The sequence below is a fragment of the Dipodomys merriami genome, unplaced genomic scaffold, assembly GCF_024711535.1.
Source record: "Dipodomys merriami isolate MVZ:Mamm:240054 unplaced genomic scaffold, mDipMer1.0.p SCAF_24, whole genome shotgun sequence".
Lineage (NCBI taxonomy): Eukaryota > Metazoa > Chordata > Mammalia > Rodentia > Heteromyidae > Dipodomys > Dipodomys merriami.
Window position 1 is genome coordinate 2,790,230 of NW_027203826.1, and position 13,733 is coordinate 2,803,962.

Below are 13,733 nucleotides of genomic sequence, written 5' to 3' on the forward strand. Positions count from 1 at the left end.
CAGAGAGCACTCGCCATCGGGAAGGCGGAGGGCGGAAACTGGCACCATCTTCCAGGTGCGGCCTCTCGCAGCTCTCTACAGCCCAATCCTCCTGCTTCATGAGGTCTGGGACCCTCTCTGCCCCAACCCCCAACCAGGACTGAGGCTGAATCACAGTGGGCTAGGTGACTTGCACAAAACAAGCCATGACCCTCCCCTCCCTCCACCACTGGATCTTACAGCCAGATGGCCACAGTGACTGCTTTGGGCATACACTACAAAGAAAGCAAGAAGGCTGAGCACTGGTGGCACACTCTTGCAATCCTTGCTACTCAGAAGGCTGAGATCCGAGGATCGCAGTTCGAAGCCAACAGGAAAAGCCCATGAGACTCCTCTTACCTCCAATTAACCACCAGAAAACCAGAAGTGGAGCTGTGGTTCAAAATGATAGGGCAGTAGCCTTGAGCAAAAGGAACTCAGAGACGCTCCCCTTCCCGCCCCCCCCCAAAAAAAACCCGAAAAGAAAAAAGCAAGAGGTTGCATCTTTTTCATTCATTCTTTATTTACAGCAAAGTACAGAGTATGTGATCTTAACTTTGTTTTTGGAAGTGCTAACAATAAAGGTATGGTAGTAAAAAGCAGAAGCAGAAGAGCAAGCATCTTGAAAGGAAAGAAAAAAGCCCAAGTGTTTACTTAGCTGCTCGACCTGGTTCCTGTGCAGGCCTGGCTGCGCACTCACTTCCTCTAGATGACCAGACCCCCATTTCCTGCATCTGCCCCCAGGAGGGCACAGAACACCCAGAGACAGAAAGTGTGAAAGGGGTCTTCAAGCTTCAGAGCAGTCCCAATCATGCCCTTTGCAACCTGTCTTCTTCCTTGTCTTGTCTGATGTCAGTAAGCTTCCTCCATTCTGCCTGGAGCCAAGTGTGAAGGGGAAAGGAGATAGAGAAGGCCCACTGGTCCTTCCATGTGTACTGTCCTATCTGTCAGGACCAACCCCCAGCCTCAACTATAACAACCCTTTCATTCCCTAGCACTGGAATCTTTGACAAGCATACATGAGACTTGGGGCAGTGGAAAACATTTCCCTGCAGAAATACTTCTGTCTTGGGTACTACCATGGATCAAGCTAATTCAAGGGCTGCTAGAAGGCAGGTAATAAATAATACCAACCAACCAACTCAAGCCAACCAGACTTGTGCATCTCCCCTTCCTGGTTGCTCTGAGGAGCACACAAGCCTCCAGGCCCAGTGGCCTTATGGGGACAGGATCCAGTTCCAAGCCAGGGAGAGGCTGGAGCCAACCTCCTCTTGATCATGAAGCAGCCACGATCAGAAGTATTAGTGAGCTGGAGACTCCTCCCTTTGGCCTAGTCTGTACATATCCCGCAGTGTAACCCACTACCTCCCCAGGCCTTGCCCGTCCACCTTCCATCTTTGCTCATTCTAGCTTCAGACTGCCTGAGAATGGGACACTTGGGTCAGAAGTTGTTGCATTGTGTAAGTGTGAGGCCAGTCTTCTCATGACGAACACTTGGACCATAGACAAGTGAGCAGGGAAGGGGGAAAGGAGCACCACTGGGTGGCTCTGAAGCCAAGGAATTCCTGTGCACATGTGACTACTTCACCCTGCTGAGCTCATCTGTGCCCCACCCCCACCCCATAGCTCAGTGCCCCAGAGACAACGGTCATGATTTCTGCCCAAATAATTCTACCCCTGCCCTCTCCAGTGGCATCGGAGATACAGAGGCTCTTGAAAGTCAGATCACATTGTAAGAAAGTTCAAACACAGATACACAAGTGGCTAAATCCTAGTTTGCCACAAAGGGGTAGAGTCTCCCATCTACTCCCTGTCCCAGACACAGTGTATCACAGTACCCAGGGCATCACTGCATCCAGGGTCTGACACCACAGACCCTGAACATTGCCCAAGAACCCTTGCCAAGCTCTCAAGAACTGGTGATGATTTCCCCAAGGATAGGGGCAGGACAGCTGGGAGCTGTGTCCTAACTTGGAGGAGGCGCTGCTCAGAGATCCTGGAGGCTTGGTCCCAACACCACAGGTAGATGAGGAAGCGGATAAATAAGTAGAGGCTCAGAGATGAAAAGAATCCATCTTCCAAGGCAGTGGGATAGACAGCCAAGGCACTAAATGGTTTGGCACCTGGGAGCTTCAAGTATAGTTAAGCATGCTACCCACTGAAAGGCCAAGGCTCACCTGGAGGGAGATGGGCTTCACCTGAGCACAGGGAAGGCCAGGGACCCTATGTCCTCAGGATCCTAACCCAGGCCTGCCCTCCACTCTTAATCTCAGAACTGTACAGGCATGACCATGAAGATGACAGAGACAGGTCCTGAACCACACCCTGCTGAGAAATGGCTTTCAACACAGATGTCCTCCTTTTCTCCCCACCAAATCTTCCTTCGCTGTCATCATGGGGACACCCCTGCAGAGCCTGTGCCATGGCTTCCTGGCATCCTGGGTGGCAAAGCTCTCGAATACCAGGGTTGACTTTGTGAGTTAGCAAAAACATATTTGGAGACAAACCAGACCCATAAAAGCGAAATCCAGCTGCATGACAAGTCTGAGAGGAAAACTGTTGTGATGAAACAGTGACAAGTCTCATTCACTCAAATGGCTCAAGTGGGCTCTGAAAAACACACAGGAGAGCAGCTCTCCAGCGTTCCAGCCACCACAGCCACAGTGACATCACTCAAAGTGGGACTTTGCCAAGTGCTAGGATGGTCACGACAGACATGGCAATCTCTGGCTCTTCCCCAGCAAGACACTTAGACTTGGGGGGGGGGGGGGGGCGTGGGGGCAGGGGGAGAGGGAGAGTCTCATCTGTCCTGTCTCTCACTTGGTCCTTCAGTTCCTCCAGCCCTCCACCAACATTCTAGGAGTTTGAGCTTCCTCTAGACAAGGAGTTTCCACCATGAAGTTCCATGTCTAGTTGAGTGTTTCCTACCCATGATTCTAACTCAGGTAGCCATGATTTAATATCTTCCTTTTAAATACTTTGTTTCTGCCTGTCCCTTGTGACCTGGCAGCAGCCATATTCGTGTAATGATACTATAGTTAAAGAAATGGCCCTGGCCCTGCTGCTGTGAGGAAGAATGCTAGGGTGACAGGTGTACACTGTCATTTCCACACCACAGGGGAGTAACACCTACTGTCCCTCCATGAGAAGAACTCCCTGGCAATGCCATGAGCGGATGCTAGCAGTCCTTTGGTCCATTACAGAGATCCTCAACCAAAGCCCAGACAGTGAAGGACAACTCTGTTCCCCAATGAAGCTCTCAGGAGCTTCTTTGGAAGGCGCAGGACCAGAGCTTCAGATACTCCAAAAGGCAGTACCTCATTCTTTTTGAGTTAGGAAAATGACTCCTCCAAAAAAAAAAACCAGAAACAAAAAACTACATCCCCAAGGGCAGCTCTGGATTTCTGGACTCAGAAGAGGCAGGATTAAGGAGTCGTTAAGCCATCCAAACAACCCAAGTCGGATGAAGTAGCGCAAGAAGAATTGCAGACTTGCTCTCCTCAGTGGGCCTCTTCCCTGAGTTTGATTTGAGTTGAGATCTTACCTAATGTCAACCCAAAAAAAGAAAGCAAGAGTATTTCTCATCCATACATGAAGCAGCTCTATCTAGCTCCAAGGAGGCAACCTGGAATGGGAGGCAACTGAGGGTTTCTAATCCCATTCCCATCAAGCCCCCCGGGAACTGACAGTCATGGAACATCAGCTGCCCTCTTCCACTCCCTGTCTCTCCAGATGCCTGAGCTGGGCCCCCAATGGAGCACAGGAGCCACTCATCTCAGTGGACCTCCAAATCTAGGCCCAACACACAAGCACAGGCCCCTGCTGAATACTTACGGCAAACAGCTTTACAGTATTTGTACATTTACACAAAAATAGATCCTTTTATATATATATATATGTATATATATGTATGTGTGTGTGTATGTATGTATTTATAACTGGTTACACGTTGGATTCATAATTAGGCATCACCAGTAGTAGTTGGCACGGTCCATCATTAAGCTCAGGGTTAAGTTCTGTTTGATTCGCTGTTCAAAAGTACAAAAAGGGGGTTTGGAAATCAAGGCATTTCATCTCTGGTGTTTTCTTAAATACGGTCATGTCATAGGAAAAGGTATGTACAGATGAATGATGCCTTCTGGCCCCTCCTGTTTCTTGGAGCTAAGGGCTGGGGTCGGAAGAAGACAAGGGTCAATGCGGCCGGCTGCTGGACTCTGATGCCTGCCTCTTGCGTGAAGGGGTGTAGCCGTTGAGACAGCCATTGGTCTGCCGCTTGGAGAGCCCTCCGTTGAGGATGTCCTGGATATGCTGCACAATGAGGTTGATGGCCACTGTGGGACAGAGACCAGCAGCGTTAGGGTACAAAGGGAGGGGTAGGGACACACATGCAGGGCTGTGAGCACAGAAGTCAAGTACACAGGAACCAGAGACAGACATCTCCTGGGAAGTAGCCATTACTCAAGGGCAAGACATACACCATCCCTGTGCCTGGGGCTGGGCTAATACAATCTCCCTTGTGGAAGAACTCCTAACAAGTAATGCTTAATTAATGGGCATCCTACCAAGAGACTATCAACCAGAATCCCCACCGGATAAAGCAATCAACCAAAACCCTATAGATGACCAGCTATGGTTGTGACACCACTCTAAGGTTCCTAAGGAATCTACCAGCTCATTTCAAAATGGGAAACCTCATGCAGGCCCTCTTCTCCCACAAGAAGTTCAAGGTAGGGCTGCTTTATAAAAGCATCATCAGAAATTATACCTCAACCAACTGACCAGTGTTCACATCACCAACTATGGAACAAACACCAAGTGCTTTCAGATATAATAAACAAAGATACAGCACGGTATTGCTCCTGTGGCATTATATGACCTGAATTGTATGACCTGAATCTGATCACTAGGATGTAAGGGGCAGATCCAAAGTAAGGGTCACCAACCAACAATAGACCTGTGCTCTCAAAAGTGTCTCTATCAGCTGGGCACTGGTGCCTCATACCTGTAATGCTAACTATTCCTGAGGCTTAAATCAAGGTTCAAAGCCAGCCAGAGCAGGAATGTCTGTGAGAGTCTTATACCCAATTAAGCACCAAAAAAGCCATAAACGGAGCTGTGGCTCAATACATGGTAGAGGGCTAGCCTGGAGAAAAAAGTTCGGGGACATGGTCTAGGAATGTAGCTTAGTGGTAGAGTGCTTGCTTAGCATGCATGAAGCCTGGGTTTGATTCCTTAGTACCACATAAACAAAAAATAAATAAGAGAAATAAAATTAAAAGAAAAAACAAATGTCAGACAGTGTCTAGACCCTGAGTTCAAGCCCCAGGACCAGTGCATCCAAAAAAACATGATGAAATAGTTATCACTGTGAGAACTCAGAAATCCCTTTTCTTTTTTTCCTTTTCTTGCTGTTTCTGGGGTTGCACTCAATCAAGGCCTGGGCACTGTCCTTGAGCTTTTTGCTGCTCAAGGCTATCAAGCCACAGCTCTACTTCCAACTTCTTGGTGATCAATTCTCCAAACCATTCTCAGATCTCATCTGCCTAGGATTACAGACAAACCACCAGCAATACCCTTTTCTTAAAAGGAAGAAATATTAAATGAATTATATGAAGAATAAAAAGACAAGATCCAGTCTCATCTTACAGATCAACTCTGCCACATTATATCAGGAAGTTTGGAAATATACTTGCCAGACAAGCCAAAACACATAAATGCCTACAACCAACCATATCCTTTTCAGGATCTACCATGTTGGCGGATTATAAGGAAGAAATCCACTTTTGCTGAAGAGCATGATGAAAACAAGGTACTCAAATGTTACTGATGAAGGGTGATATCTGAAGGCAGTCTATTAACAGTCTCTCGGTGTGAGAGAATTGTTCTGTGCCAGCATTTACAGGTGCCTAGACACCTCTCCCCAACATCAGAGATGCAGGAATGCTTCTCTGACTCAGACACAGACTACAGATCTCTGTTCGGTTACATCCTGCCCAAACTAACACTGACAAATGCCAAAAGTTTCCCTCCACAAGAGATATCCAACTGGTGGGCTGGGAAGTTGGCTCAGTGGTAGAAGCGCTTGCCTTGCAAGCCTGAGGCCCTGGGTTCAATTCCTCAGCACCACATAAGCAAAAGGAAAAAAGCCGGAAGTGGTGCTGTGGCCAAGTGGTAGAGCGCTAGCCTTGAGCTGAAGAGCTGAGGGACAGCGCCCAGGCCCAGAGTTCAGGCCCCACGACTGGACCCAAAAAAAATAATAATAAAAAAAAAAAAAAAAAAAAGAGATATCCAACTGGGACTCACCAAGATTGTCTGCACCTCTTGGAATGATCACATCAGCGTATTTCTTTGTCTGGAAAAAGATAATTATAATGCATTAATAGAGGAACTCAGAAAAAAACTCAAAGGGATATGAGGGAGGATGTGACTCAGCTCAAGGTTTTGAGTGTAATATTGTTTACAATATCGTGGGAAAGAGTCTCAAAATGCAGGAAGCCCAAGAAGGAAAGTTGTTTGTTTACAGGGATTTGAATGAAGAAGGGAGACTGAATGAAATGAGGAAAGAGGACTTTTATGTGACAGTGAAGGGAAGGGGGTTGCTCCACTGAGCAGTTTGTCCACAACCAATTTGCAACTCAATTTTGAATTAAGTGCCCAGAACTCTACTTTATCCAGATTATAATAAAGCAGTTTGAGTTCTTGTTATTAATGTTTAATCTACACAGAAAATATCCAAAACCAAACATATGTGTCCAACATTAGGGAAAATGAGTTTAAAAAAACTCAAACTCTAGAGAATGCTGAAAGGATAAGATTAATCAACATGTATTGTGTTAATAAATGCTTTGTTGAATGGCAACTCCTTTGTACAACTACTTAAATAAAGTTTTTTTTTAATAAATCTTAAAAATGAAAAGAAATTTGAGATCCATGCTCAGGGCCAGTGGCTCACTCCTTGTAGTCCTAGCTACTCAGGAGGCTAAAATATGAAAATTACAGTTCAAAGCCAGTCCAGCTCAAGGCTAGCAGTCTACCACTTCAGCCAAGGTGCTACTTTTGGCTTTTTCTGCTTCTGTGCTGCTGAAGAATCAAACCCAAGACCTCATGCATGCATGTGGCTCTACCACTGAGCCACCTTCCCAGTCCCAGGCAGAAAAGGTCTGAAAGACTCTTTAATTATCACAAAAAGCCAGAAGTGGACCTAAGGCTCAAACAGCAGAGTACTAGCCTTGAGCAAAAAAAGCTCAAGGACAGTGCCCAGGCCCTGAGTTTAAGCCCCAGGACTGACTTTTCAGTCTGCAAATTGACATAGTTCCCTCTAAGCCCAGGGATAAAGACAGAAAAAATAATCCCTACTGATAACTACTTTCCTGGACTCTATTATTGCTATATTTAAAAATAGTAAAAACCATAATTACACATATTCTATAGTTTCTGTTTTTGCATTGCTTGTTTCCATTTCTGTGGACCCTTCTACAAATAACTACATCCTGATTCTGACTTGAGTTTAGCCTACCACCACCTGTATAACCAACCCACAAATCTAGTATATGTGAGCATCTGTACCACAAGCACCCCAGCTTGACTTCTGGGAACATATATTAGGTCCCAGTTCCTGGTTTTCAGGGGACTGAGCAGGTCTTCACTCAGCCAAGAGTGGCTGGGCAGTGGGAAACATCAAAAAAGGCCAAGAAAACACTTGCCTGAGTTTCAGCACCATTAATGGCTTAGGGAATGACCAGTTAACTCTGACCCAATGAAACATTCACTTCTTCTTCTTAATAAGAAGTTTTAAAAGGAGCAGGAAGGACCTCAGATAGGTAAATAGACAAAGGATTTCACAGTTCCCAGCTTCCGCTTTCCTCTTAGCAGGAACCTAATCTTGTAACCCAACTCTTGCCAGGGCGGTGAAAAGGGCAGTAAGGCTACTCAGGCAAAGTATACTTGTCCTTGAATGGAAACAGAAAGTGTAGCTGGACAAACACCTTCTAACAGACATCTTATCAGAAGAGAATGGCAGGCATTCAATATTAGCATGAAGAGAGAAGTTCCCATAGCCAGTCTTACCCTAAACCTATTCTCAAGGCCTTCTCGAATTCCAGTGCCAAAGCCAGGTGAACTTCCAGCCTCCTCCTTCCTTCATTCTCGTCCTTCCCTCTTTTCCACCCTCACTTTCTTAAATATAAATAATTGAGATGTCAGACTACGGTTTGGCCAAGCTGGGGAAGACAGGAGACTCACAGGCATGGTTCTCCTGAGTTAAATACTTATCCTACCAAAATTAGGCCATATTCTATGTCTTTTCCTACCACAGTCCCACCGATCACATGTCAGTCTCTGGTGGCTTCCCTCCTCAGGAGGAAGGGGAAGTGTATGTATTCTTGGCTGAGGACTGTTGGACCAAAAGAAGAGACTTGGATCTCTTCCCCCCTTCATTCTCTGAAATCCATTTCACTAGATAACCCCAGCTGCCTCTGGAGACAGTTGATAGCATGCCCTGGGTGAAAATTGGGACAATTGTTTGGGTATAACACAGCATTTCCAAAATGGGGCTAACCAAGGAGCCAAGAAGAAGCTGCAAAGGTCTGTGGCAGATCCAAGCATCCCTGTACCAGCACTCCACCCTCACAAACCTTCTGAGGACCTAATCAGGGACATGGCATGGTTTCAAATAAGATGATGCCGGGACACCATCAAGCAAGAAATGCGGCTCTAGCTAAGAATTACAATTATATAGCCAGCCAAAGCAAAGCATGTCTCTAAAGGACTACTAGAAGAATGAATGGCAGAACAGAACTCCAAGTACCCAGTTTGCCCTCTTAGGACAGGAGGGCAGTCAGAGAGAAGAGTCCCTGGCAACTTAAAAACTTAGGTCAATCATTACATTTTAAGTTCTAAGCTGGAAGTGTGGCTCAAGTGATCAAAAGACTTGCCTAGTGAGCACAAGACCCTGTATTCCAACTCCAACACTGCCCCCACCACCACCAAAAAGAAAGTCAAATCCTAAAAAGGAGGAAAACGTTTTTTAAGTTCTCCATTCAGCAAAAACAAATCAAGAACACAACTCACTGGCAAGCAGAATTCCTCAAAGGCAGGCTTGACGAATGTAATGTACTGAGATAGAATCTGTTCCAGGTCCCTCCCTCTTTCGCTGATGTCCCTTAACACTATAAGAGAAAAGGAAAAACAAGAATCAAAAAAAAAAGGTTCAAGAGCCAGCACAAACCTGCCCTTGCTGGGGATCCGGGCTCTTGGGCTCTCGCAGGCTGACAGTCACTGGATCATTCACAAGGCGGACTCCAGGTGGATTTGACCCAGTACAGTCAACAGAAGCTCCAACAAAAACAAATCACTTTGTTTGTTTGTTTGTTTTGGTGCTATCTCTGAGGCTTGAACTCAGGGCCTAGGCTCAGTCCCTGAGCTTCTTTTGCTCAAGGCGAGCATTCTACCACTTAAACCACAGTGCCACTTCCTAAATTGGCTTCAAAACTCAATCCTCAGATCTCAGCCTCCTGAGTACCTAGGATTACAGGAATGAACCACCTGTACCCATCTAACAATTCAGTTTTGTTAGGACCAACCATCAAATTCTGTCACAAAATGGTCTCTAATGTTAGGCTGACCAACCAAGGTCTTCTCATCCCAAGCAGCATTTTGAATTTCAGTGTGAATGAGCAAAGAGCAGGGTAGTCCGGAGAGCTCATGGTAGCTGAAAGCAGTCTGGCCTAGAGAGGTGATGGGCTTTACCCAGCCCCTGTGCACTCACCTGTCTAGTGGGTCAGCTCATTGGCTAGTGCCCCAGTACTCTCCTGGGGCAGAGAAGGCAGGTTGAATGTCAGTGGGGAGCAGGGGGTAGGGAGGACTTTAATGAGAAAATCACACATCAGGAAGAGCCCAAGTGGCCCCAGGCTTTCCACCTTCTATCATCTACCATCTCTGCCAGATCAGTTCTAATAAGGGACTCAAACACTGGAAAGGGAATGGGGACTGCATACTTGACACTATTTATTAGCCACCCTCCCCCCCCCCCCGCTTCATTTCCCTTCAGCAGTGACCTGGGAAGGCATTCCTCTCATGCAACACAGAGGTCCCTGCAGCTGTCACATTACCTCTTATTACCAATCTGCTAACCCCTCACTCTCAACCTTAAAGGTGACCATATCCACTCACAACCTGGGTTCTGGCCCCTTGGCTCCTTCCCAATCGTTTCTCAGAAACGGACAGTATACAAATGTTGGGGCTTCTCTGTGAGTTTCTGGAAAGCTGTTTCTAAATAACTGTATTCTCACTAAGCACCAATGGCTCATACCTACAATCTTAGCTACTCATCGGTCTGAGATATAAGGACTGCAGTTTGAAATCAGACTGGGCAGCAAAGTCCAATGAGACTCTTAATATCCAACTAAGAAAAAAAGCTGGAAGTGGAGCTGTTGCTTAAGGGGTAGAGCTCCAGCCTTGATTGAAAAGACTAAGGGATAGATCATGCCCCACCTTACCCTACAGACTGTAGATATAGACAGACAGTAACACACACACACACACACACAATCTGAAGAAAGGAAGAACATCATAGAGATATAGACAGACAGAAACACACACACACACACACACACACACACACAATCTGAAGAAAGGAAGAACATCATAGTTATGATTTAGATAAACATGATCACTCTAAGACCAGAAGGGAGAAAACTCAGCAAGACCTAAGAGCTAGGTACCAATGCTTCCGCTCCCTGATCTTTATGCCAGCTTCTCAATTTACAAAGTGCTTTCCACATGAGCCCTGGTAATGAAAAATGGTTGGTTCCAAGACTTACACAGCCTCCTGCTGTGAGGGCTTGGCTTTCCCTAGCATTACCACACAGGTCTCTGGCTCCTCCTTCCCCACAGACGTGCTGTGGAGCCTCAGCCAGGAAGGAGCCCTGGGGAGCTGCCACGTGGCTTGCCTCCATACATTCTTAGTGCTCTAGTACATATAGGGGCCAAACTACACAGCCAGGATGGCCTCCTGATAAAACCTCAAGAAAAAGACAAACAGATCAAAAGGATAGCTGAGCTAGAGGAAAAACACACACTGGGCAGCTTTTGCTTTCTTGTCTAAGCCTGGGACCAGATTTGTTTCACAGGATGTGCCACTGGCTTCCTCACCTAACACCAGGTCATTTTCCTTATACTCTTTCATGTGGCCCACTGACCTCTACTGGCCTCAGGCGGAGTTTCTGCCTTGCAGACCAGTAAGTGACCTGTTACATCCCTGGAGAAGCAAACTTGCAGAAAGCTACTGGATGAGGTAACGGTCACAGCAAATCTGCTCTACAGTCCAAAGGCCGTTTCTTATAATGCTATCTATGGTTAGGGCCTAGGGTGAAACTGACCTGGATTTGAATCCTAATCCCAGTAACTCCTACTCTGGTGAATATGGACAGGCAAATGACTTATCCACTTTGAATTTCCATTTCCTCAAAACAGAGAAAATGCCTTCCTCATAAGGTTATTCCCTAGGAAAATGGGAAGGTGCAAATACTCTTCTGCCCACCCACTGATATATATGTTCAATAAACCTGCACTGTCATGATTCCTGTGATGGCAAAGCCCTAGGAGGCTCTATGAAAGCAATGTCTCCTGCCAGGCAGACCCATGTGGCAGAGGGCAGGAAACTATAGACCCAGGTAAGAAAGGGGAGTCTTCCAGAACACTGGTACGTGAGGTGCTCTGCGGGAGGGACTAGCAGGAATCCAGCACCTTAAAAGCCATGGGGAGGAGGAGAAATAGGAAAAGGGAAAAACCACACCAAAGGACATGGGCCCCAAAGTGGTCCATCAGAAACATAACAATTAGAAGGCACTGGTATCTCTTCTCCAAGAGCCTTTGAGAGAGCTGCCACCTTAAACAGCCTGGGACCACTCCCTCAGCCCAGTATGATCCCGGTCAGCTAGCATCCTACTCCATGGGCACAAATTAAGAGAACTCCAAGGATTCAAAGCTAACTCTCCCTTCCTCCCCATGACCCAAGCACATTTTTTCTGGCCAGGATGCCACAAATCTAGCTGCATATACCCTGCTCGGCCTTTCATCTAAGCCTTTCCAAATCTACAAATGTTCTTTCTTGGCAGTGGAAGCCAAAAGCAAAATTTAAAGGGACCCACAGTAAGGATGATTCCCCAGTGGTTGTCACCTTACTTGGATAAAACAACTTGTTGAGATATAGTTAAAGAACAGAATGAACAAACTGATCAGTACTGCAGCCCTAACAATGTGACCTGGCATAGGGTGTGATGCAGGGGAGAAACAAAGAGTCAGCAGCCCTAAGCCCCTGGGTCTCCTTCCTCACTGTCCCAGAATTCAAGGGTAGATAAGGGTAGAGAGTGCAGAAAGTTGTGCCTAAATAGGGAGCTCCCTGGAAAACACTTTATCCTATCAGGGCTATCTGACTCAAGACAAATTCTTCCCCCATCAGAGGGTCACCTTGGGATCTAAAGGTTCAATGCCCAGGAGAATGTGACAAACCCTTGGGCAAAATCATCAAGCTAGATTTCCAGAAATGTCCTCCAGGTCTAACAGCTGTTCCTGACTCACCCAGCCCTCCCTAGCTCTGCACCAGGCCCACACCCCACCCAACAACATGCTTGTTTGTCCCACATGAAGAGAGGATATTCAGTTGTAGAAATAGTACGTAGAAAAGTCCCTAAGACTACCTGGAAAGTGACTCAAGAGCAAGTGACTTGTAAAGGCAGCAGATCCAAAAGGAGGCAGCAATAAACCTATGCACGCAGCCTGAGGTTGGCAGAACTGGCCCCAATCCTAGGGTTGGGAGTGGTGCAAATCTCTCAGGGGGGTTCCCTCATTTAATATAATAAGCCCAGGCCAAGAAAGGAAGAAAGAATGTTCTGTTTATTTAGAACATTATTAGATGTCAACTCTCTTTTCCAACAACTTTGATCCTACACTAAGCCTGGTTATAATTCCCTGCATATCATCTTGTATGGACTGCCTCCTGCAAGTCTAGTGCTGGTTTCAGCCCAAGGACATGGTCTGAGGACATAGCCCAGCCAGACCCATTCAGAGGCCCTGACAGCCCACAGAGACAGAAAGGCACCAGCCTCTTGATCAGAAGCTGATTACTGATCCACCATGTAGGTATTTGCTAACTAATGAATCTCCAGGCTCTTCTCTAAGCTTTTTCTAGTCTTACTTAATAACCAACCCAGAAGTATTCAATGTTAGACGACTAACAGGCATTTTTAAGAACTAGCCAGGAAATATTAAATGTTAGATGACTATAGACTAATACTAATAATACTAATAATAGACAAAGTATAAAGAGGTAAAGACACAATTTACCTAAAGCTACATATCTGAAGTGTTGTAAAAGTAGGATCTCAGCCCATCTCATCTGAATCCAAAAACAAAAAGAATTTTTTGGTTGGTTCTGGGGCTTGAAGTCAGGACCTAGCACCATCCCTACACTCTTTTGCTCAAGGCTAGCACTCTATCACTTAGAGCCACAGCTCCAATTCTGGTTTGGGGATGGTTACATGGAGTCTCATGGACTTTCTTGTCCAGGCTGACTTTGAAATGAAGTTCTCAGATCTCAGCCTCCTAAGGTGCTAGAATTATAGACATGAACCACCAGCACCTGGCTGAATTCATAATTTATTTCTCTCAATGCATCTTTCTACCTTCCTAATTTGGTACCTAACAGCGATACCAAG

At 46.2% G+C, this 13,733-nt stretch overlaps 1 protein-coding gene across 2 annotated transcripts in view; it reads right to left on the minus strand.

Annotated features, from left to right (window-relative positions):
• The window catches only part of Uck2 (uridine-cytidine kinase 2), a 143,756-nt gene that overhangs the window by 72,744 nt on the left and 57,279 nt on the right, over positions 1-13,733 (minus strand). Inside the window, exons 5-7 of one of the 2 annotated variants that reach the window (XM_070034182.1) lie at positions 9,088-9,185; positions 6,322-6,370; positions 544-4,349 (exon numbers count right to left, since the gene is read on the minus strand). In XM_070034182.1, coding sequence (XP_069890283.1) covers positions 4,210-4,349; positions 6,322-6,370; positions 9,088-9,185 — 287 coding nt within the window. In that variant the 3' untranslated portion in view covers positions 544-4,209. Of the gene's footprint in view, positions 1-543; positions 4,350-6,321; positions 6,371-9,087; positions 9,186-13,733 lie in introns of those variants that run through there. The other variant, XM_070034183.1, reaches the window with a different exon arrangement.